General features: G+C 37.9%; 1 protein-coding gene across 3 annotated transcripts in view; it reads left to right on the top strand.

The window, feature by feature from the left end:
• Positions 1–25,365, top strand: part of TBC1D19 (TBC1 domain family member 19) — a 165,450-nt gene that overhangs the window by 22,319 nt on the left and 117,766 nt on the right. For 2 of the 3 annotated variants that reach the window (XM_060091586.1, XM_060091580.1), the window contains exons 2-4: positions 9,869–9,941; positions 10,921–10,966; positions 22,044–22,119. In XM_060091586.1, the coding sequence (XP_059947569.1) occupies positions 9,869–9,941; positions 10,921–10,966; positions 22,044–22,119 (195 nt within the window). Of the gene's footprint in view, positions 1–9,868; positions 9,942–10,920; positions 10,967–13,990; positions 14,489–22,043; positions 22,120–25,365 lie in introns of those variants that run through there. The other variant, XM_060091591.1, reaches the window with a different exon arrangement.

The following is a 25,365-nucleotide window of genomic DNA, read 5'->3' as shown; positions in this document are numbered from 1 at the left end:
GGGGTCTTTGTGTGTCCATACAAATTGTGAAATTTTTTGCTCTAGTTCTGTGAAAAATGCCACTGGTAGTTTGACAGGGATCGCATTGAATCTGTAGATTGCTTTGTGTAGTATAGTCATTTTCACAATGTTAATTCTTCCAGTCCAAGAACATGGTATATCTCTCCATCTGTTTGTATCATCTTTAATTTCTTTCATCAGTGTGTTATAGTTTTCTTCATACAAGTCTTTTGTCTCTTTAGATAGGTTTATTCCTAGGTATTTTATTCTTTTTGTTGCAGTGGTAAATGGGAGTGTTTCCTTAATTTCTCTTTTGGATTTTTCATTATTAGTGTACAGGAATGCAAGAAATTTCTGTGCATTAATTTTGTATCCTACTACTTTACCACATTCATTGAGTAACTCTGGTAGTTTTCTGGTAGCATCTTTAGGATTCTCTATGTATAGTATCATGTCATCTGCACACAGTGACAGTGTTACTTCTTCTTTTCTGATTTGGATTCCTTTTATTTCTTTTTGTTCTCTGATTGCTGTGGCTAAAACTTCCAAAACTATGTTGAATAAATGCAGTGAGAATGGGCAACCTTGTCTTGTTCCTGATCTTAGTGGAAATGGTTTCACTTTTTCACCATTGAGAATGATGTTAACTGTGGGATTGTCATATATGGCCTTTATTATGTTGAGGTAAGTTCCTTCTATGCCTACTTTCTGGAGAGTTTTTATCATAAATGGGTGTTGAATTTTTTCAAAAGCTTTTTCTGCATCTATTGAGATAATCATATGGTTTTTATCCTTCAGTTGTTAACATGGTGTATCATATTGATTGATTTGAGTAAATTGAAGAATCCTTGCATTCTTGGGAAAAACCCCACTTGATCATGGTGTATGATCCTTTTAATGTGCTGCTGGATTCTTTTGCTAGTATTTTGTTGAGGATTTTTACATCTATGTCCATCAGTGATATTGGCCTGTAGTTTTCTTTTTTTGTAACATCTTTGTCTGGTTTTGTTATCAGAGTGATGGTGGTCTCAAAGAATGAGTTTGGGAATGTTCCTCCCTCTGCTATATTTTGGAAGAGTTTGAGAGTGATAGGCGTTAGCTCTTCTCTAAATGTTTGATACAATTCACCAGTGAATCCATCTGATCCTGGGCTTTTGTTTGTTGGATGCTTTTTAATCACAGTTTCACTTCCAGTGCTTGTGATTGGTCTGTTTATATTTTCTATTTCTTCCTGGTTCAGTCTCAGAAGGTTGTGCTTTTCTAAGAATTTGTCCATTTCTTCCAGGTTGTCCATTTTATTGACATATAGCTGCTTGTAGTAATCTCTCATGATCCTTTTTATTTCTGCAGTGTCATTTGTTACTTCTCATTTTTCATTTCTAATTTTGTTGATTTGAGTCTTCTCTCTTTTTTTCTTAATGAGTCTGGCTAATGGTTTATCAATTTTGTTTATCTTCTCAAAGAACCAGCTTTTAGTTTTTTGATCTTTGCTACTGTTTCCTTCATTTCTTTTTCATTGATTTCTCATCAATCTTTATGATTTCTTTCCTTCTGCTAACTTTGGGGTCTTTTTGTTCTTCTTTCTCTGATTGCTTTAGGTGTAAGATTAGGTGGTTTATTTGAGATGTTTCTTGTTTCTTGAGATAGGATTGTATTGCTATAAACTTCCCTCTTAGAACAGTTTTTGCTGCATCCCATGGGTTTTGGGTCATCGTGTTTTCATTGTCATTTGTTTCTAGGTATGTTTTGATTTCCTCTTTGATTTCTTCAGTGATCTCTTGATTATTTAGTAGCTTATTGTTTAGCCTCCATGTGTTTGTATTTTTTACAGTGTTTTCCCTGTAATTGATATCTAGTCTCGTAGTGTTGTGGTCGGAAAAGATACTTGATATGATTTCAATTTTCTTAAATTTGCCAAGGCTTGATTTGTGACCCAAGATATGATCTATACTGGGGAATCTTCCATGAGCACTTGAGAAGAATGTGTATTCTGTTGTTTGGGGATGGAATGTCCTACAAATATCAATTAAGTGCATCCTGTTTAATGTGTCATGTAAAGCTTGTGTTTCCTTATTTATTTTCATTTTGGATGATCTGTCCATTGGTGAAAGTGGGCTGTTAAAGTCCCCTACTATGATTGTATTACTGTTGATTTCCCCTTTTATGGCTGTTAGCATTTGCCTTATATATTGAGGTGCTCCTGTGTTGGTTGCATAAATATTTACAATTGTTATGTCTTCTTCTTGGATTGATCCCTTGATCATTATGTAGTGTCCTTCTTGGTCTCTTGTCATAGTCTTTATTTTAAAGTCTATTTTGCCTGATATGAGCATTGCTACTCCAGCTTTCTTTTGATTTCCTTTTGTGTGTAATATCTTTTCCATCCCCTCACTTTCAGTCTGTATGTATCCCTAGGTCTGAAGTGGGCCTCTTGTAGACAGCATATATATGGGTCTTGCTTTTTTATCCATTCAGCCAGTCTATGTCTTTTGGTTGGAGCATTTAATCCATTTACATTTAAAGTAATTATTAATATGTATGTTCCTGTTACCATTTTCTTAATTGTTTTGGGTTTGTTATTGTAGGTGTTTTCCTTCTCTTGTGTTTCCTGCCTAGAGAAGTTCATTTAGCATTTACTGTAAAGTTGGTTTGGTGGTTCTGAATTCTCTTAGCTTTCGCTTGTCTGTAAAGGTTTTAATTCTCCGTTGAATCTGAAGTTGGGACTGGACTTTGCTCAGACAAGGATGGCCAGGGTGGTAAGGAGAATCTGTCATATGAAGAGATCTTGGAGAACCTAGAAATGTATGTGACCTTGAGAAGCTTTCAGGGAAGACACAGTAGTTAAATTCAAATATTTGAAGATCTCTCACAGAAAAGTGATTCAGCATATTTTCTGTGACCTTGGGGTGGGTGGGGGGGCACACATGGTGGTGGCAGATGTTAAGGGGAATCAATTTTAGTTCATAATAAAGGATTTTCTAACAGAATAGTTCAAAGATGGAATTGACTAAAGGTGGGGAAAACTAGCTTAGAGTTTCTAAGTGAGAGTTTCTAAGCTAGAAAATCCCTTGGAGAGGAGAGTCAGTCATTAATGGTTAGTCGACCTAGAAGAACTCTATAGTCCCTTCTAACCCTGAAATTCTGTGATTCTTCAGGCAGAGAAAGATGAAGCCCAGGGTTGGCACAGTGGCATCATGAGAAGTGGAGAGGGATGGGACATCTTTAGAGAGAATCAGAGGGTTTTTGGAACCCATTTTGTAAACCTTCCTCTGCCTTGGTTTGTACTTCATGAGTATTTAGCCTCAGTTTATCTCCTGGCTTTTTTGACCCCACCACAACTTCAACCACTTTGCTTCTCCAATTTCCTTTACTCATCAATTTTAGAAATTTAAGATTGCCAGTGAGCAATGCTTTGGATTAAGCCTGTTCTGGTGGAAGTAGAATGAAACTGGATGTGTGTGTGTGCATGTGTGCGAATGTGTGTGTGCTGGTGGATTTGGGGTTGGAGTGGAGATGGCCAGGTGTTTTTAGAACACAGAATGGTGGAGGATGTCAGAAATATCAACATAAGTAAATTGGTAAATTGTATGCAGGGCCATGGCTAGGAATGTACTGTACACTCTCTTGCTAATTAGATTTTGAACATATTTTTTACCAGTTCTTTTAGTGAGGTAAAAGAAGTTTTGTTTAAAAGAAGGCTTAACTTTTGTTATAGATATTTTAAAAACCTCTACCTCCAGTCCATCCTTCCCTGCCAATCTTCTACATTTAGTCTACTGCCATCTGGGCACATCTTATAACACAATTTTAACTTATATTGGATTTCCCAGCCTAAAAATAACTTTGACAGATTTTCTGGTTGAGTCTCCTGATAACCTAGCTCAGGTATTATATTCCTCATTAAATAAAGAAGAAAATTGAGACAGAGAGGTTAACTGACTGGACCAAGGTAACAAAAAAGGCTGAGAGATGTTTGCAGGTCCTCTGATGCCAAATCTCACTCTCATCTAGTCCCGCAAAATCTCACTCTCATTTAGTCCCAAGTGGTGTTTTTTTTAAATTAATTAATTTATTTATTTATGCTGTGTTGTTGTTCGTTTCTGTGCGAGGGCTTTCTCTAGTTGCAACGAGCGGGGACCACTCTTCATCGCGGTGCACGCGGCTCTCACTGTCGCGGCCTCTCTTGTTGCGGAGCACAAGCTCCAGACGTGCAGGCTCAGTAGTTGTGGCACATGGGCCTAGTTGCTCCATGGCATGTGGGCTCTTCCCAGACCAGGGCTCGAACCCATGTCCCCTGCATCGGCAGGCAGATTCTCAACCACTGCGCCACCAGGGAAGCCCCCCAAGTGGTTTTAGAACTATGCTCTGTTATATCCAAGGATTCTGAAAACATTCTATTCACTTAAAAATACTTAAGTTAATCATTATATTAAGAAGCAACACTCTTTCAAATGCATTGTTATATCAAGTACTCCATAATCCACTATTGTGATTTCACATTAACTTGTTTCTGCATAGATCCTAGAGGAAGAAAAACCAAAACCCTGTTTCTTTCATCTCTTCATATGTTTGTTTGGACACTTAGAAATGTGTCATTGGTGAGGAAGGATGTAAATCTGCACTGGTCTTTCCAAATATTTGGGCTTGCACACGTCCACTCATGGTACATTGTACAAGGGAGGCAGTACTGCCGGGGGTATACAGTGACAGGCATGGGCCAGGCCAAGTGAAGGTGCATCTGCTCAACACGAGCCCCCATCCTGGTGCACTGCTGAGATATGGGACAACATCTGATGTGAGAACACGTCACATGGTAGTAATACTATGGGATGCATAGTTTCCGCAGTTCTAGGTATCAGAAGCCCTTTTCTGATTTTTGTATTTGTGATAAATACTTTTAGTGATTTGTCTTCAAAATAAAAAATTCCAGCTGCCTACTTCTCTTTTGATTTCCTGCAGCAGTTTGTTTGGGAGTGTGCTGAGATTGCCAGGAGGGCTGTTAACAATGTAAACACCTATCTCTTTGAATCAGAATCTTTTTTTTTTTGAGCAAATAAAACAAAATACAAAAATAAATTAGGTATTGAGAACATAGCAGAATAAATCTGTACCTTTTTTTTTTTTTTTTTTTTTTTTTTTGCGGTACATGGGCTTCTCACTGTTGTGGCCTCTCCCGTTGCGGAGCACAGGCTCCGGACGCGCAGGCTCAGCGGCCATGGCTCACGGGCCCAGCCGCTCCGCGGCACGCGGGATCCCCCCGCACTGTGGCACGAACCCATGTCCCCTTCATCGGCAGGCGGACTCTCAACCACTGCGCCACCAGCGAAGCCCAAGCTGTACCTTTTTAATGTTAGTCATACCTTAGTCAATGAGAAAAGACTCATTGTTTTCATTGTCTAGTAATATCACTTTCAATGTGTTTTATATAATTGGGTTCCGATAGGGTTCAGATTTCATTTGAAAAAAAGGATTATGCTGCTAAAACATGTTTGAGAATTGCTGTGCCTTATCACATTGTCCTCCTGAGACTGTCCTGCTTCTGAGTCTCAAATTTCTCAAGATTCTTATAATTAGCTTAGATGATTAATGAATTTTGATTTGCCTTTGATATCAAAAAGTATATCTAGGAGGACTTCCCTGATGGCGCAGTGGTTAAGAATCCGCCTGCCAATGCAGGGGACACGGGTTTGAGCTCTGGTCTGGGAAGATCCCACATGCTGCGGAGCAACTAAGCCCGTGTGCCACAACTATTGAACCTGTGCTCTAGAGCCCGTGGGCCACAACTACTGAGCCCACGTGCTGCAGCTACTGAAGCCCGTGTGCCTTCAGCCTGTGCTCTGCAACAAGAGAAGCCACTGCAATGAGAAGCCCGCACACCACAACAAAGAGCAGCCCCTGCTCTCCACAAGTAGAGAAAGCCCACGTGCAGCAACGAAGAACCAACACAGCCAATAAATAAATAAATATTTAAAAAACGTATATCTAGGAGATCTAGCAACTTGAAGTATTGAAAATGCTTAGGAGGAATAATCATTTTTTTCTCTTGAAATTCTTTAAATTTTGCTGCTTCTGAGTCATTTCCAAATACAGACTTAGTAAAAAGAAAACCTATTTCCTTTTGCCTTGATACTCTTGAATAATAAGAAGGGTTTTGCAGCTTTTAAAATCCTAGGAATTACAGACTGGAAACCAGTCTCTTCAGTTAAACATAAGTTTTATAAAGTTCCTTGTTTATTTGAGGGGAAATTAGTTGAAAAGAATAGAACATGGTTTGGTCAATATAATTTTGTCAAGCAACAGTTAATGACAAGTAACAATTGGGATGCAGAAATGAAGACATTTTCTGGCCTTTGAATTTAAGAGTTAAAAAGAGAAATAGGGGGCTTCCCTGGTGGCGCAGTGGTTGAGCGTCCGCCTGCCGATGCAGGGGACACGGGTTCGTGCCCTGGTCTGGGAGGATCCCACATTCCGCGGAGCGGCTGGGCCCGTGAGCCACGGCTGCTGGGCCTGCGCGTCCGGAGCCTGTGCTCCGCAACGGGAGAGGCCACAACGGTGAGAGGCCCGCGTACCTCAAAAAAAAAAAAAAAAAAAAGATAGGTGAGCTGAAAATTGCAGTGTAATTGGGTAAGTGCTCTCACAGAGGAATAGCATGTACTATCTTTGCAGGTAGCAGGTGGGGTAGTTGGGAAAGTAGGTGATATTTGAGGGATGTCTGGAAGTGGAAGCTAGTAGGTATTTGCCAAAGTGTTGAGGGAGCTCTTATATCTGAGGAAACAATATGAACAAAAGCCTGGAACCCTAAAGTATTTGACGTTTAGGGTATCAGTGATTATAGCTCACTGTGGCTAGAGTGTAGGGTGTCAGGGAGGAGGTGTGAAAAAAGAGAGGATGTTGTTGGCTTGGTGGAGCAGCAGCTGATGAATTTGGAGAGATAAGTTGGTCTACATTGTGAAGGTCCCAGTGTGTCCTGTTGAAAAGTTTAGATTTCTTATATATGCTGTGGAGATCCACAGCTGAGAAAGGCTTACGTTTTAGGAAGAAGATGCTGGAATATGGATTGGAAAAGGGAGAAATTGGTTCATTTATTCAATAAACATTTATTGAGCATCTACTATGTGAAAATAACTATTCTAGGCACTTAGGATACAAAGGGGAACAACAGAAAAAGATATCTGCCCTGGTCGAGCTTACCACTTCTAGTATAGGGAGATAGTATACCAATAAACATAGTAAATAAATCATACAGTATACTAAGAGGCATAAATGCTAAGAAAGAAGAAAAAGTAGAGTAAGGTGGTGTGAAAATGCCAGGTGGGGGGTAGTTGCAACTTAAATAAGGTGGCAGCACTACTATATATAAAATAAATAACTAATAAGGATGTACTGTATAGCACAGGGAACTCTACTCAATACTCTGTAATGGCCTATGTGGGAAAAGAATCTAAAAAAGAGTGGAGATATGTATATGTATAACTGATTCACTTTGTTGTACATCTGAAACTAACACAACATTGTAAATCAACTGTACTCCAATTAAAAAACAAAAAGAAGAAAGTACACATGCCAGATGGGGAGCTGGCCATGTTTCTTCCTCCTTGACCTATAAACAGAAAAATCAGGTTGCCTTAATAAAGTGGGACTTTAGAGTGGAGAGAAGGAATACATTGGGGGGATGTATTTTTCTTTTTTCTTTTTTTTCCCTGTTTGTTGTAAAGTAAAACACAAACAAAAGCTACACAAAACAAATCTATAATGTAATGAATTATTATAAGATGAACGACCTTAAACAACCACCCTGGTAAAAAAGTGAAATGTTGCCAGCCACACCAGAAACCTCTCCATTTGTCACACCCCAATCACAAGTCCCTCCCTCCCAGAGGACCTGATTTTTATGGTAATCACTTTACTGCATTTCTTGATAGTTTCATTAACCAAATATATACCCCTGGATGCTCTGAGTCTTGCCAACTAAAAAAAGATTCTTTGATATACCTTTTAAGTCTTTTAAAATCTACAGGTTTTCTCTCCTTCCTTTTTTTCCCCCTTGCAATTGATCAGCTGGAGAACTGGGCCATTTGACCTTTAGGATTTCTCACAACCTGGATTTTTCTGATTACACACTCATGGTGCAGATTGTATGACGTGTAAGTTGACAGCTGGACCCAGAGGCTTTGATCAGGCTCAGGTGCCATCTCAGTGACCACGACTATTGGCACTGGAGTTTTCTTTCATTGAGAAGCACATAATTGCTGGTTGTCTTTTTGCAAAGTTAATAGCTGTTTCTGCTCAATGCCTAGAATTGATTAGGGATTGCAAAATGGTGATATTCTAATTATATCATATCTGTTTTGGTTATTAGCTGGAATATTTTTATAAAGAGACATTTCCCCTTATCTATTATTTGGTTACCAAGTGGTACAGTTCCTGTAGGAAAGGCAGGCTAGATAAATGCCTTTTCATTTATTTATCAGTTTTCAAGGTAATAAGTTGGTTCCCTGTCATCCTCAATTTTTATTACTCTATCAAGTTTTTCTCAGAAAGGGAGAAAGGGACCCTGGCCAGCCAGTTTCAAGAATTCATAGGTGCTAGGCTGCACCAGTGTCTTCAGACCTCATCTGCTGTGTTGGATTAGACAAAACCCCTCCCATTGTCAGCTCCTGTTCTAAAATTAGCTCATCATATGTTCCAGTGGATATTTGCTGGCTATTTTGGGGTTCTCCTCTTTTCATATCTATCAGATACCCCTCTGCTTTTTCCTGTGTAGATGCTAATACCATACAGGTCATGTGGCTGTTGGTTTGTCCACAACTGCTTATATTTTAGGTTTGTGAGGAATATCTGATCGCCAAGTTTGGTTGTAAATGTTTCCCATGGAATTTTGGTTTTGCTCTCTAGTTGCTTGGTCTGTTTTTATGTGGAGATCAGGAAGATTTAAAAAAAGCTCACTGCCACCAATGCCATCTTCCCAGAAAGGGGTTGAATCGTAGAAGAATTAGAGTAGAATTGAGAATAACAAAAGTTTCTGAGTTGGAAGATTTGGTGAATGGTAATTTCATGGATGAGCATTAAAAATAGAAGAGGAGAAAGGCAGTAAGTGGAAGATAAGATCAGTTTTTGATTTCTAAGATTTAAAATGCTTATGAGATACCCTAATAGAAATACCTTCTTAAAAAATATGCCTCTAGAATTTGATAGAGCTAGGTGATGAAAGATAAACACTTTGAAGGTAACTGAAGCCATTATAAGTTGGAGAAATTAGTATTTTTGGTAAAAATTACAGTGTGAAAACCCAGTAGAATAGAAATCATGCAATTGAAGATGAAGGAGACACTAATAAGCATTTGTGAGTGAGTAGTTTTATGTATTTTCCATAAATATGTACAACAAATGCAGGTTTACAGAGCAGCGATCCAAAGATGACACTGTTCAAAGCTCCAGTTATATGGACGCAACAGAGTTTTTGGTTATTAGGTGAATGTAGCTGCTATATATGCTAAGTATAATATTAAGAGAATGAATTTATAAAATCTGAGTATTTTTCCTATTAGAAAAATAGATGTTAAATGTTCATAAAAATAAAATGCTTAGGTGAAGATGTTAACTATTCATAAGCTGCAAGATTTAATATTTTAAGTAGACTATAGTATATTATCACAGGTCCTCTATTTCAAGAGTGGGTGAAAAAGTCTTCTCTCTTATGAGCTATTCCAGATACTCAGATGCTCTGACCTCAAAGGGGATTTTTTAGATAGTGTGCACATTTGGACATTCCTTTTTAAAACTTTCATTAGCGTTAAATATCATCCCAAATGACTTACTTTTGACCTCTGTCTTTTCCTTTCTTCTTTTTCTTCTTCTTTCTAAATAGGCCAGTCTTCAGAGACCTGAGATTAAACTTGAATCACTAAAAGAAGATATTAAGGAATTCTTTAAAATATCAGGTTTGTAAGTTGCTTGTTTTCCTTCTCTGATTCTTTAAGGCAAAATAAAGAAATACTTTATTTTGAGGGAATACTGTATCCACAGCCAATTACTCATCCAAAATTGTGAAACAGTGGCTGGATAGGTTTCTATTTGGGGAGAATTAGAACTTTCAGATATTTCTGCAGAAATGCTGCAAAAATTCAGGAACACTGTGGGAATGACTGCTTTACATTAATCAGTTTTAAATACTGTTTACCTTCCTGGTCAAAATACATCCTGAATGTATTAAGAATCTCCCTAGTTAAGTAACTTGTCTTTTACCTTTCATTTGTGCCTTTTTTCCTTCTCTGCTTCTTTTCTCTCCTATGTTTCTTTTCTCTCCTCTTTTCTACCCTTTCAAAGAAAACAGAAGAAAATCCCAACTTTTTTAGAGCAAGCTGTTTAGCAGCCCTTGCACATGGGAACTGAGATATTAAGTGGTTTACTTGCCCATAAAAGTTCAAGTAGTTAGCAGCCAAGCGAACTGATCTGACTGATGGTGCCTCATAATAATCTACATCTCTTGTTTAGGAGTTTAATGACTAGTTAATTGTCACGAATTACTTGTAATCTTTGTCAAGTGCCTGGCTGTTTCTTGCCCTTCCCTTGGCACATTTCTCTTAGCTCTGGTAGTGCAATAGCCAAAGATTTTGGCATTCATTGAGTACCTTAACAGTGGAAGAAGGAAATATTCTTCTCATCTTAAGAAAATGGTGCCATAGTTTTATAATAATAAATCATGTTGATGACTTTGCTACTTAGTGTTAGCCAAGGGATATTGGTAAATATATAAGAAATAATTCCTTAGTATAACACTTTACACAGCAACTGGAAGTTTGATAAAGTTCTTTCACAAATGAATGGGATGTTAAAGTTTTTGTGAGATAAATTTAATTGTAATGTATGTTTATTTTTAAAACTAATATGTTTGTATATTTTATTCCTTTTTTTAAATAGGTTGGGAGAAGAAACTTCAGAATGCTGTGTATAGTGAACTGAGTGTGTGAGTTTTTCCTACCTATTTTGAGATACTCTTATGTTTAGCTGTATTTGCTTTGTAAGTAACGAATATAGTATTGCTATGTGTACTGATTGTTATTATTTCTCATTAGTATTTATATGGCATTTCAAGTAAGTTAATACTATTAAAAATTACAGTCTTGCCTGAGAATTAATAGGTGGGTTTTTTTTATTGCCAAAATTTTTATACTAATTCATTTATCCAGTGTAATTAAGAAATATGATATTTCTCATCAGTTAATATTTTGGATAATTTAAGCTTACCAATGTTCTTTTTATTGTTGCCATTTTGGATATTGTCGTTCTGTCTTTGTAAACTGATCATTTTAAACACAATTAACTCTTTTTTTAAAAAAATTGGTGTCATTATTAAGAACATTACTGTTTTTATTTATCTGGATTTGTTCTCAGAGTCTGCTGCAGTGTACAGAACTATTTGTCATTACAAAAAATATAGATCCCAAATGTTAGCTTTTGTAGTTTATTTAATATTCCATTATTCATCATTTATTTCTAGCACTATGCCAGGCACTGGGAATATAGCATAGAGCAATGAACACAATTTCTGCCTTCATGGAGTTTATAATCTAATAGAGTTCTTAAGTCTTTTTTTCTTTTCTTTTTTTCCTGCTATCAATGTGTCTCTAGCATTCTCTAGTTTCTCACACTCCCATTTCCAATTTGCTCCTTCTAATCTGCTGTTAACTGGGAAATGAGATAACCCAGTTTACCAGAATTGTCTGTAAAACAAAGAGACTCAGATGAATGCTTGTGGATTTGTGCTTAGACACACGTTTTTGTTTTTTGTTTTTTTAATTTATTTATTATTTTATTATTTTATTTTTGGCTGCATTGGGTCTTCATTGCTGCACGTGGGCTTTCTCTAGTTGTGGTGATCGGGGGGCTACCCTTCGTTGTGGTGTGCGGGCTTCTCATTGAAGTGGCTTCTCTTGTTGCAGAGCATGGGCTCTAGGCGCACGGGCTTCAGTACTTGCAGCACATGGGCTCAGTAGTTGTGGCTCACGGGCTCTAGGGCGCAGGCTCAGTAGCTGTGGCGCACAGGTTTAGTTGCTCCACGGCATGTGAGATCTTCCCGGACCAGGGCTGGAACCCGTGTCCCCTGCATTGGCAGGCGGATTCTCAACCACTGCACCACCAGGGAAACCCAACAATGTTTTTAAAATTAGTATTTGCTTGTTTGGTTATTGCTATCTTCTGAGTTGGTTTTTGACCTCTTAAATAACATCACATATAAAATGCTATCTGTTAACTAAAGTTGATTGTGATCATGCCTTTGGTTCTAGTCACCAAAGGAAAAGACATTTATCCTGACAAGTAAGGTTTCAAAATTCCCCAAATGTAGTAGAAATGCCACGGTTGATTAGACTAATATGGACATGATCATTTATCTCTCTGCCTGTTAAAGCTTGTAACTTCAGTGTCTTTGTCTCTGATATTGGGCAGAATAAAAGCATCTGCTGTGTATAATTCCAAATATTAGATTCTCATCTGAGGAGATATTACTGATGATTGCTATTTTTGTGGCATAATGCATTCCTGAAAATTGTTCTATGAGACAGAGTGCCTTTTTACTTGCTGGCAGGGACAGTATTTCACTCATTGTCATATCTTTGATATCCTACATAATAGACATTAAATAAATATTTTATTTTGAATATTTTGAATAACTTGTTGAGATATTTGAAGGAGCCCAATAATACTACCTTTTTCCTCACTTGGGTTCTGAACAAATTGAGAAAATAAAATAAGACATAAAGGCAAACTGGGGGTCAAAATTATACTTTTATTTGTGATAAAGACTGGGTAGGAGGACATAGCTTAGTGCAAGAGCAAAATAAGCTGTTTAACTGAACTCCAGGCTTAAATAGACTTAACCTTCTAGTTAAATAGCATTGGTGAGTGTGTTCAGTTTATTCTTCCAAAATTTAAAAGTTGGAGAAGGCATTAAACCTCTTCTGTGGTGTAATGAGTAAAGCCCTGGAGAGAGGCCAAGAATGTTACAGTGAGGGAGCTCTTTTCATGTGGAAGGGCACATGTGGAGTGGGAAGAAGTGTTTCCTAACATAAGTCAGAAGAATAAAGTGAACTTAGCATATTCTGTTGCATTTTTCATTGGCAAAAACCATGATGGATAAGTAAAGAAAGCAAAAGTGAAGTAGAAATATTTATTGTTAAGTAATTGGAACTGAAAAAAAAATCCATACTCTCATTACTAATAGAAGTGTGGACATGTGAGCTCTACAGATCATACATGGAATTTGCTCATGTCATTTTACTTATTTTACTAAACATTCCAAATATTTTAGTCAGATTTTTATTTAACAAATATAGCAGAAAAATTTCTGTATTCTGTTATTACATGAAACTTGTAACACTAGCCCAGGTTAGTTCTTCCCACTTCAAAACTGCCTACTTTGTTTAACTATTATTGTGTTAATAACTACTTAATATTATGTTGATGATAATTTACATTGATTGAATGCTTATTTTATGTCCAGCACTGTGGTAAGCACTTTATAGGTATTACCTTGTATTAGGTAGTCTTTATAACCACCCTATGAAGTAGAATTTATAATTATCATCATTTTACAGAAGAGAAAAATGAGTCTTAGACCACTTAAGTAACTTGCTGAAGATCATATAGCTAGTAAATGGCAGTGCTAGGATTTCACCTCTAGCTGTCTGATTCTAAAGCCATACACTTTACTACATTTCACGTATACAGTAAATCCCCTACATATGAACCTTCAGGTTGAGAACTTTCAAAGATGTGAACGTGCCTTTGCATGTCCAATCACGTAAGTTAGTTCATGTGTCTGGCATACATTGTCACATGCGTGCATCCTCTACAAGTGGTTGTGCTTTTGTGTACTTTACTGTACAGTACTGTATAGAGTACAGTAGTACAGTATCTTTATTTCAAGCTAGATCTGCAAAAGGACAACTTCATTGAACTCCTTGCTGTGCAACAAGAGGAGCTTTCTCATGAAGACCTGATGGAATTGGAGGCCCAGGGAAAGGACAAAGTGAGACAAGAGGAAGAAGAAATAACTGAAAAGCCGAAGAGATTCATGACATAGGAAACGGCAAGAGGATTTTCTTTACTTGAGGAGGCACTGTTAGTTTTTGAGGCACAGGACCCGAACGTAGAATGGTACACGAAGGTTGCAGCAGCCATTCAGAATGCAATCCAGTGCTACCGTGTCATCTTCGATGAGAAAAAAAGAGCTACTACCCAGACATCACTGGATCGGTTTTTCAAGAGAGTAGATAGAACTGAATCCAGCAAGGAACCAGAACCTGTGCCGCCAATGTCAGGCATGAGTGAAATTGCAGCTTACCCTCCATCTCCTGTTGCTGATGATCCTTCGGCTCTACCGTCTCCCACCTCCTCTCCCTCCTCCAGTCAGTAACTCTTCTTGCCTGTTCACTCGATGCCAGACCCTGTATGCCAGCTGTTGTACTGTACTACTGTACTTTTCAAGGTACTGTACTGTTAAGATTAAAAATGTTTTCTTTATTTTTTGTGTTTGTTTTTTATGTATTATTTGTATGAAAAGTATAAACCTATTACAGTTTGGAACTATATAGCTGATTGCATTAGTTGGGTAGCTAGGCTAACTTTGTTGTTCTTATGAACAAATTGGACTTACAAATGCACTCTCGGAACAGAACTCGTTCGTATGTAGGGTACTTACTGTATTTACATCTTGTTTCTTCCCTAGATTAAAAGTGTTCTGAAACAAGAATTATGTCTTACATTTCTTTGAGTATCTCCTATAGCATCAAATAAATGACGTTGAGTCAGCAAGTAGCTACTGAGCCACCCACCAATGCTGGCACAAAATAAATATTTGTTGAATTGAGGACACTTACTATAACTGTTAATCCTAAACTTACTGTAAAGATTTAAGAAAGTCATTACATTGAAAATGTACCGATTTCTTTGTGTCCTATTCTTTACTGTATTTTGTGTAGAGCAGTTTATAAAGAATTAGAAGACCTATTGTTTTCCCTTAAGGAATATAAGTTAAAGAAATATATAGACCTTTTTAAACCTTCTATATATGTATATATTATAAAAAAAAACATGTACTGTAGTCTACTGCTATAGTAGATATATGCAACTGTCTACCATACCTTGGAGAGGTATAAATGCTGAACTACAGTGGGCCCAAAATGGAAAGATTTTAGATAATGAGTACCTTACACTAGACCACAAGATTGGGTAAGTCTTTATAGACATTCATGGTGTTAGCTGGAAGAGTCCTCAGGTGGTAGACCTGGGCACCTCCAAAGTGTCCTAATCATAGCTCTTCTTTGCCCTCTTAGTTGTTTGTTTGTTTGTTTTTTATCTTTATTGGAGTATAATTGCTTCACAATACTGTGTTAGTTTCTGTTGTATACCAAAGTGAATCAGCCATATGATTACACATGTCCCCATATCCCCTCCCTCTTGAGCCTCCCTCCCATCCTCCCTATCCCACCCCTCTAGGTCATCGCAAAGCACCGAGCTGATCTCCCTGTGCTATGCTGCTGCTTCCCACTAGCTAACTATTTTACATTCGGTAGTGTATATATGTCGATGCTACTCTCATTTCGCCACAGCTTCCCCCTCCCACCCCGTGTCCTCAAGTCCATTCTCTATGTCTACCTCTTTATTCCTGCCCTGCAACTGGGTTCATCAGTACCATTTTGGTTTTTTTTTTAGATTCCATACATATGTGTTAGCACACGGTATTTGCTTTTCTCTTTCTGACTTACTTCACTCTGTATGACAGACTCTAGGTCCATCCACCTCACTACACATAACTCAATTTCATTTCTTTTTATAGCTGAGTAATATTCCATTGTATACATGTGCCACATGCTCTCCATCCATTCATCTGTCGATGGATACAAAGGCTGCTTCCATGTTCTGGATATTGCAAATAGAGCTTCAGTGAACATGGTGGTACATGACGCTTTCCGAACTATAGTTTTCTCAGGGTATATGCCCAGTAGTGGGATTGCTGGGTCATATGGTAGTTCTATTTTTAGATTTTTAAGGAACCTCCATACTGATCTCCATAGTGGCTGTATCAATTTACATTCCCACCAACAGTGCAAGAGGGTTCCCTTTTCTCCACACTCTTTCCAGCATTTATTCTTTCTAGATTTTTTGATGATGGCCATTCTGACTGGTGTGAGGTGATACCTCATTGTAGTTTTGATTTGCATTTCTCTAATGATTACTGATGTTGAACATCCTTTCATGTGTTTGTTGGCAATCTGTATATCTTCTTTGGAGAAATGTCTATTTATGTCTCTTGCCCATATTTGGATTAGGTTGTTTGTTTTTTTGATATTGAGCTGCATGAGCTGCTTGTAAATTTGGAGATTAATTCTTTGTCAGCTCCTTCATTTGCAAATATTTTCTCCCATTCTGAGAGTTGTCTTTTCATCTTGTTTATGGTTTCCTTTGCTGTGCAAAGCTTTGAAGTTTCATTAGGTCTCATTTGTTTTTGTATTTATTTCCATTTCTCTAGGAGGTGGGTCAAAAAGATCTTGCTGTGATTTATGTCATAGAGTGTTCTGCCTATGTTTTCCTCTAAGAGTTTGATAGTGTCTGGCCTTACATTTAGGTCTTTAATCCATTTTGCATTTATTTTTGTGTATGGTGTTAGGGAGTGTTCTAATTTCATTCTTTTACAAGTAGCTGTCCAGTCTTCCCAGCACCACTTATTGAAGAGGCTGTCTATTTTCCATTGTATATTCTTGCCTCTTTTATCAAAAATAATGTGACCGTATGTGCATGGGTTTATCTCTGGGCTTTCTATCCTGTTCCATTGATCTATATTTCTGTTTTTGTGCCAGTGCCGTACTGTCTTGATTACTATAGCTTTGTAGTATAGTCTGATGTCCGGAAGCCTGTTTCCTCCAGCTCCGTTTTTCTTTCTCAAGATTGCCTTGGCTATTCGGGGTCTTTTGTGTTTCCATACAAATTATGAAAGTTTTTGTTCTAGTTCTGTGAAAAATGCCATTGGTAGTTTGATAGGGATTGCATTGAATCTGTAGATTGCTTTGTGTAGTGTAGTCATTTTCAGAATGTTGGTTCTTCCAATGCAAGGACGTGGTATATCTCTCCATCTGTTTGTATCTTCTTTAATTCCTTTCTTCAGTGTCTTATAGTTTCCTGCATACAGGTCTTTTGTCTCCTTAGGTAGGTTTATTCCTAGGTATTTTATTCTTTTTGTTGCAGTGGTAAATGGGAGTGTTTCCTTAATTTTTCATTCAGATTTTTCATTATTAGTGTGTAGGAATGCAAGAGATTTCTGTGCATTAATTTTCTATCCTGCTACTTTACCAAATTCATTGATTAACTCTAGTAGTTTTCTGGTAGCATCTTTAGTATTCCCTATATATAGTATCATGTCATCTGCAAACAATGACGGCTTTACTTCTTCTTTTCCAATTTGGTTTCTTTTATTTGTTTTTCTTCTCTGATGGCTGTGGCTAAAACTTCCAAAACTATGTTGAGTAATAGTGTTGAGAGTGGACAACCTTGTGTGTGATTCATCTTTACTGTTTTTTCTCTGAATTGTTTTTCAAGTAGATTGCCTATTTCCTCTTCATTTATTTGGTCTGATAGGTTTTTACCTTGCTCCTTCATCTGTCACATATTTTTTGGCCATCTCTTTTTTTTTTTTTTTTTTTGAGTGGTATTGTGTTTTTGCCTTACTGGTTCTTTGGCCTGAGGCTTCCAACACTGGAGTTTTTAGGCTTTTGGGTAGAGCTGGGTCTTGGTGCTGAGATGTGGACCTCTGTGAGATCTCACTGTGATGAATATTCCCTGGGGTCTGAGGTTTTCTGTTAGTCCAGTGGTTTGGACTTGGAGCTCCCACCACAGGAGCTTGGGCTCGACCCCCCCGCTTGTGAACCAATATCCCGCAAGCCACATGGGGTGGCAAAAAAAAAAAAGTAGAGAGATAACAATAACCAAGTTAAAAAAATTAGACTAGGAAACTAACAGATATATTAGAAAGTATATAAAAATAAAAATATAGATGAATCAACAACCAGAATGTTCAACAGTACCACAATAGTAAAAAAGAGGAGGAGGGAAGAGAAAAAAAAAGGGGCAGGTGGGGAAGGCCTTGGCTCTGGAGGGCGGGACCTAAGCAAGGGCAAGTTTTGAGCAGTGGGCAGGGCCTATGCTTAGGACCTACAGGGCTGGAAAAGGCCCTGTGGGCTGTGGGAGGTGGGGCATAGGTTCAATGGAACAGAAGGGGCCCAGGTATGCTCCCCGCCTTCTGAGACCAGAGGTTCTGGTTCCTCTGGTTGCAGAGGGGCCCTCCCACCTGCCTCTCCTTTTATCCCCTTGGCCTCCTTCCTATGCCCACAGGACCAATGCGGCCATGGGGAGTGGGTGCCTTTGGAGGGCAGGGGACCGGCTTGGGAGCTCAGCAGTCTCCCCATGCCCAAGTCAGTGGGGCAAATGCCCTCAGCTCTTCCTCCACTCCTCCCTGAGGGCCCCTCCCACGTGCCTTTCCTGATCTCCCCAGCCTCAGGGGCGCTGATCCTGTCTGGCCTCCACTTTTCCTCCCCCCTCAGTCCCCCCATGTCCTACCAGTTCACTTGGGGGTTCCTCTCATCTCCTTGGATGTTAGGATCCTCCACCAGCGGCCAGCAGGGAACCTAATTATGGGGAGATGGTAACTTGGCATCTTCCCACACTGCTATCTTGACTCCACCCTGCCCTCTTAGTTTTAAATATTACTATGTGCTTGTTATGTGTTATGTACAGAGCTAGGTGCTGGGATAGTGAACAAGCTAGGCAGATAGTCTTTGCTTTTTATGGAGCTTACATCCCAGTGGGGCACAGAGAATTTAAAGAGGCAATTATAGTACAATATAGTAAGTGCTATAATAGGGTAAGTACAAGGAGTACATAGGGCAGGCACTTAACTCAGATTGGGGATGTCATGATGACTTATCACAGGAAATAATACTCAGACTGAGATCAAAAAGCTGAGCTGGGGCCTCCCTGGTGGCGCAGTGGTTGAGAGTCCGCCTGCCGATGCAGGGGATACAGGTTCGTGCCCCGGTCTGGGAGGATCCCATATGCCGCGGAGCGGCTGGGCCCGTGAGCCATGGCCGCTGGGCCTGCACATCCGGAGCCTGTGCTCCGCAACGGGAGAGGCCACAACAGTGAGAGGCCCGCATACAGCAAAAAAAAAAAAAAAAAGCTGAGCTGGATTTAGTCAGGGGAAGGGGTAGAGAAGAAAAGTGCTTTAGGCACGAGGGAATAACATGTTCAGAAGTGTTTATAGGTGGAAAAGAATGCAGTATATTGGAGGAACAAAAGTTGTATGGCAACAAAAGTTGGATGGTAGAGAGGAAAGGGGCATAGGGAAGGATTATGCTAGATCTGTAGGCAAGGATGTGCTTCTTACTCAAGGATTTGTAGGCTGGATCCTAAAAGCATTTGGGTGCCATTTTAGGATTTTAAGCAAAGTAGTGACATAACCACATTTGCATTTTATTTATTCAACAATGTACTAGATATCTAGTATGTGCCAGGCCATATGCTAGACACTGGAAATACAATCACTGGTGAATAAGGAAGACACTGCTCCTGACTAACCGCCAGGCAAATTGGCAAGTAGGTTGAAAATAGTGTGGAAGCAGGGGAGACTGCTTATGAATCTGTCAGATGAATGCAGGCGACAAATGTTGGTTGCCTAAAACAGTGTCAGTGGGGTGGAGAAGATGAGTGGCATTTATGGGGATTTAGGGAGATAGGAAGAGGGAGGAGTCAAGAGTGATATGCAGGGTTCTGCATTGTTCCTATCTACGGACCCTCATCTCTTTGTATTACTAAATGTAAAATACGTGAGGACAGAGATTTTATTTTATTTTGTTTAATTCTTTTTTATTCTATTCTATTTCATTTTTTTTTATTGTTTTGGCTGCGCGATGTGGCATATGAGATCTTCCCCGACGAGGGATCGAACTCGTGCTCCCTCCATTGGGAGCATGGAGTCTTAATCACTGTACCTCCAGGGAAGTCCCAAGGACAGAGATTTTAACATGTTTTGTTAACTGCTGTATCTCTATTACCTTGAACTTAGTAGGTTCTCATTAACTATTTACAATTGAATAAACATCTAACTTTATTTTGTTTTAATATGAATGATTTGGGGTTGTCACTTCTTACCTTTTTATATGGATAAATTTCTTTGAGCATTAAATAACCTGTAAGATCATCAGTAAGTGCTCTCAAGTTTCAATGCTAAATTTCTAAGTTTTATTAAGTTTATAAATAATTACCATTAAAATGGAAGAATTTTTAAGAGTTATATTTAATTATAAATCACATGTCTCTTTACAAATGATGTAGTGAGTGGTATAAAATATATAGCTTTTAAACTATCTTGCATATAAGAAGAAATACTGAAGTATCTAGAGATTATCAATTATTTTTTTCACTTGTGAGTGGGGAAAGGTGATTTGTTTAGGTACATGGAATGCAGATTTTAGTAGAAAAAAACAATTAGCCAGAAATAATCAGTTAGTGAAACTGTCTGGTGTCCCCCCTTTGGATGTCCCCCTTTGGATGAGGAATTTCTTGAGAATTCAGTGTATGGTTCTTGATTGTTAGAACATGGTTGCTTTGCTGTAAGTACAAGTTATATGATTAATTTCAATGGGAGCTATATGTTGTTGTGAAAGAGATTGAAAAGTCTAACTAAATGTTAAATTGTTGTGTTCTCCTATTGCCTTCTCTATGATTTTATATCACTCTGTGACTCAGTCATTACATTTCAACCCTCCTGGCTTTTTCTGATTTTTAAACATTCCACATTTTCCCACCTCAGAGTCTTGAGCTTGCTGTCCTTTTACTTGGAATGTTCTTCCCCCAGATCTTTGAATGGTTGGCTCCTTTTCACTCATGTCTTGGTTCAAATATTAGCTTTTCTAGACACCTTCCCTGCCCTTCCAAATCACTTTTGACTCTATCTTGCTCTTGTTTTCTCATGGCACTTATTAGTATTTTATATTATTCTATTGATTTATTTATTTGTTTGTTTTTATAAATATTGACTCTTTCTTCACTAGAATACTAGGTACATAAGAACAAGAGATAACTGTCTTAATCCTACCATATACTTAGTACTTAGAATGGCTCAAATATTTGTTGAATAAATAAATCTGTTAATAAAAAACAATACATTTTGAATATAAAATGTAATTTACATAGAAAACATAATTTTCAAGACATTAAATTTTTTAAATTTTATTAAATTTGTGAATTAATGTATTTAATATATTAATACTAAAACATGGCTATTACAAAAGATAGCATTTTTACTATCATTTCAATCCTATGGAAAAGGAAATTGGGAGAAATGAGAAAAGTTGATATATTACTAAGTTAATGGACTTTTTTAGACTTCAGACTTAAAAAAAATTTCTCTAAGTGTTATAGTACTTACATACTAAAATTAACAGTTGTGAAAATTTTCATATGAGCACTTACAGAGCTAAATAATTTTAAAATTACCTAAATTTATGAATTCACTTTAACTTTTAACAAGTCATTAAATTGTTAATTTAAAACTACTATACTCATAGGATAAGAATTAAAGTTTTATTAGGTTGTACCTTGTGTAAGCACATAGAACTGCTAACAAATATCTATTTCATGTATATCATGGACTACAGAGGTAAGTAATTTCTAACCAGGCGAACTGATTAATTATTAAGAGTAATGTATATACTTTTCAATTCTTAGCATAAGGGAAAATTGTATCAAATACAAAACTCTGACTTCTTTGCCCCCTATATATGCCTTTGTGGTGCTTTTGTAGTTTTTCTTGCCTGCCTTCTGGTTGTGAAACTTTTGAGGGCAGGGGCCTGCTTACCTTTATATAACCAGTACATGGCAGTGGGCTCTCAGGTCTATGGTTGTTGAGTGAATAAATAAAAACATGCATTCTTTGTTTAAAAAAAAAAAAGAGTAATGTATAATACTCAGCTTCCTCTTTTTGTCCCCAGGTTTCCTTTACCCAGTCACCCTGCTGCACCTCCTGAACATCTTAAAGAACCTTTGGTATACATGAGGAAAGCACAGGTTGGCTACTGATCATTTTAATTTTATTTTTCCATACCAAGTTATATAATGCAGAGTGAAAGATCCTTATTAATATTAGGACTGTATTTATTACATGAAAGACTGGGTAAAGACCACTAAAGTGAGGTGAATAGTATTTGCATACTCTTTATTTTCAGTAACCAAGGATTGCACTTACTTAACTATAGTAATCTTGAAAATGTTGAGTAGAAGAAACAAAAATCCTATACTATACTGGCCTAAAATTGAAAATATCATAAAAGTAAATATTATGAAACAATTTGTTCCTAATGTTGTGTGATATTAAAGGAATGAAATAGGAATGAACTAACTCACTCTTCCCTTAAAATTTTAGCTTTTGACATCAGTGTTACTGATACTATATTTGAAACATTTGTTTTCACAGCAGGTTATACATACTAATTGTATTCTGTTACAGAACCCAAATGAACCTTGTATCTAAAATGCACTGAAAACAACTAAAAGTCACTTTAAAAGTGTAAAATAAAATAACTTTAACAGAAAAACTGTAAAAAGCTGTTAAACTAGAAACTTAATAAGTTCTGTCACATGCCCCTACTTCTTTAGCTGGCCTTTGCCTTGGCCCTGTGTGGTCTACCTGCCAGTGAGGTGGCACTATTCATGAGCCTTCCTCACAGTGCTGGGGACTCCCTAACTAACACTGCTGAGGCATTTAATGGACCTCATAAGTCAACCTTCTTTCTCCATTATAGTCTCAGAAATTATTATGAAAATTTTCAGATACACCCCAAAGAACTCCAGTGAACCCGTCACCCAGCTTCAACAGTTATCACAGTAGTCCAGCTGCTCCTGAAAAGTGTTCTGCTTGCTTTGAGTTTCCATGCTCCACAGCAGTAGATGTTAGGCAGGTTTTTCTTTTTCTGCTTTTATATTCATTTTAAAAAACCTCAAAATTAGAGGGTGAAAGGAAGCAATATAAACAAAAAGCATGGAGATATTTGAGGAAATATGTAATATGTTTCTATCTGTAGGTGGTACTTTAGGGCTAGCAATCAGACAATATTTATTATCGAAGTGTCATAAATCATAATCATCATGTGATACATGTGTGAAATAATTGGTCTTTCGTTGTAAAGATATAACTCAAGAAAATAAAACTAAATGCTTGGGTCTAAGTATTTTTTGGCAAAATTTGAAAATTTCTGAAAGTTTTAGAGAAAGTATCAGTTTTAGCATAAGTATAAAAAACAAAAGTTGGTTTCCTATTAAGACTGAAGAGATACAGAGATAAATAACAGGTCTGTTCTTAAAGCCTACTGCTAGTTGCTGAGACTATATATGAATGGTAAATATATGTATTGTGTATATGTATGGTACTCCTCTCTTTCCTCTCCAGGCTTACCTGCTAGATCCAGAGTTGGCATGCTACAGCCCATGGGCCAGATCTGCCCTGCCACCTGTTTTTGTATGGGTAGCAAGCTAGGAATTTTATTATTATTATTATTTTTTTTTTTTTTTGCGGTACGCGGGCCTCTCACTGTTGTGGCCTCTCCCATTGCGGAGCACAGGCTCCGGATGCGCAGGCTCAGTGGCCATGGCTCACGGGCCTAGCTGCTCTGCGGCATGTGGGATCTTCCCAGACCGGGGCACGAACCCGTGTCCCCTGCATCGGCAGGCGGACTCTCAACCACTGCGCCACCAGGGAAGCCCTATTTTTTTTTAACATTTTCAACTGGTTGAAAAATCAAAAGAAGAAGAATATTTTGTGACCCATGAAACTTATAGGAATTAATAAAATATGTTTTATTGGAAAATAGTCATGCTACTTTATTTACATATTGGCTATGTCTGCTTCTGCGCTACTATGTCAGGGTTAAATAGCTGCTTTAGAGAAGTTATAACCTGGAAAGCTTAAATTTTGTACTATCTGCCTTTTTATAGAAAGTTTGCAGATTCCTGCACAAAATTAGTCCCTTTAAGAGCAGGGACTGTGCTTTTAACCTCAGCATCTAAGCAGAGTGCCTAGCCCACAGAACACTCTCAGTAAATGTTTGATGAAATACAGTTGACTCTTGAACAACGTGGGTTTGAACTGCATGAATCCACTTATATGTGGATTTTTTTCAATGCTAAATACTACAGTACTACACTAACCTGGGCTGGTTTAATTTGCAGATTCAGAACCACAGGAATGGAGGGCCAAATTTTAAGTTATACTCGAATTTTCCACTGTGTGGAGTGTTGGCATCCCTAACCTCCGAGATGTTCAAGGGTCAAATGTAATTGATTCTTTTTTGTTTCTTTGTTTGTTTGAAATTCAAGAATTTTTTATTATTTATCAAAATAAGGGAAGTGACATTTTTACAGTCTTTTTATGTGGGTCTCTAAATCTGCAAGACTGAAGATTCTTTTTGTTGTAGTAATTTTTTTAACATCTTTATTGGAGTATAGTTGCTTTACAATGGTGTGTTAGTTTCTGCTGTATAACAAAGTGAATCAGCTATACATATACATTTATCCCCATATCTCCTCCCTCTTGCGTCTCCCTCCCACGGTCCCTATCCCACCCCTCTGGGTGGTCACAAATCACTGAGCTGATCTCCCTGTGCTATGTGGCTGCTTCCCACTAGCTATCGATTTTACATTTGGTAGTGTATATGTGTCAGTGCTACTCTTTCACTTTGTCCCAGCTCACCCTTCCCTCTCCCCATGTCCTCAGGTCCACTCTCTACGTCTACCTCTTTATTCCTGTCCTGCCCCTAGGTCTTCAGAACATTTTTTTTTTTTTAGATTCCATATATATGTGTTAGCATACGGTATTTGTTTTTCTCTTTCTGACTTACTTCACTCTGTATGAAAGACTCTAGGTCCATCCACCTCACTACACATAACTCAATTTCATTTCTTTTTATGGCTGACTAATATTCCATTGTATATATTTGCCACATCCTCTCAATCCATTCATCTGTCAATGGACACAAAGGCTGCTTCCATGTCCTGGCTATTGTAAATAGAGCTGCAGTGAATATTGTGGTACATGACTCTTTCCAAACTATGGTTTTCTCAGGGTATATGCCCAATAGTGGAATTGCTGGGTCATATGGTAGTTCTATTTTTAGTTTTTTAAGGAACCTCCATACTGTTCTGCATAGTGGCTGTATCAATTTACATTCCCACCAACAGTGCAAGAGGGTTCCCTTTTCTCCACACCCTCTCCAGCATTTATTGTTTATAGATTTTTTGATGATGGCCATTCTGACCGTT

The sequence above is a fragment of the Mesoplodon densirostris genome, chromosome 1, assembly GCF_025265405.1.
Source record: "Mesoplodon densirostris isolate mMesDen1 chromosome 1, mMesDen1 primary haplotype, whole genome shotgun sequence".
Lineage (NCBI taxonomy): Eukaryota > Metazoa > Chordata > Mammalia > Artiodactyla > Ziphiidae > Mesoplodon > Mesoplodon densirostris.
Note: the sequence above shows the minus strand (reverse complement) of the source record. Positions and strands in the feature narration are given on the sequence as shown.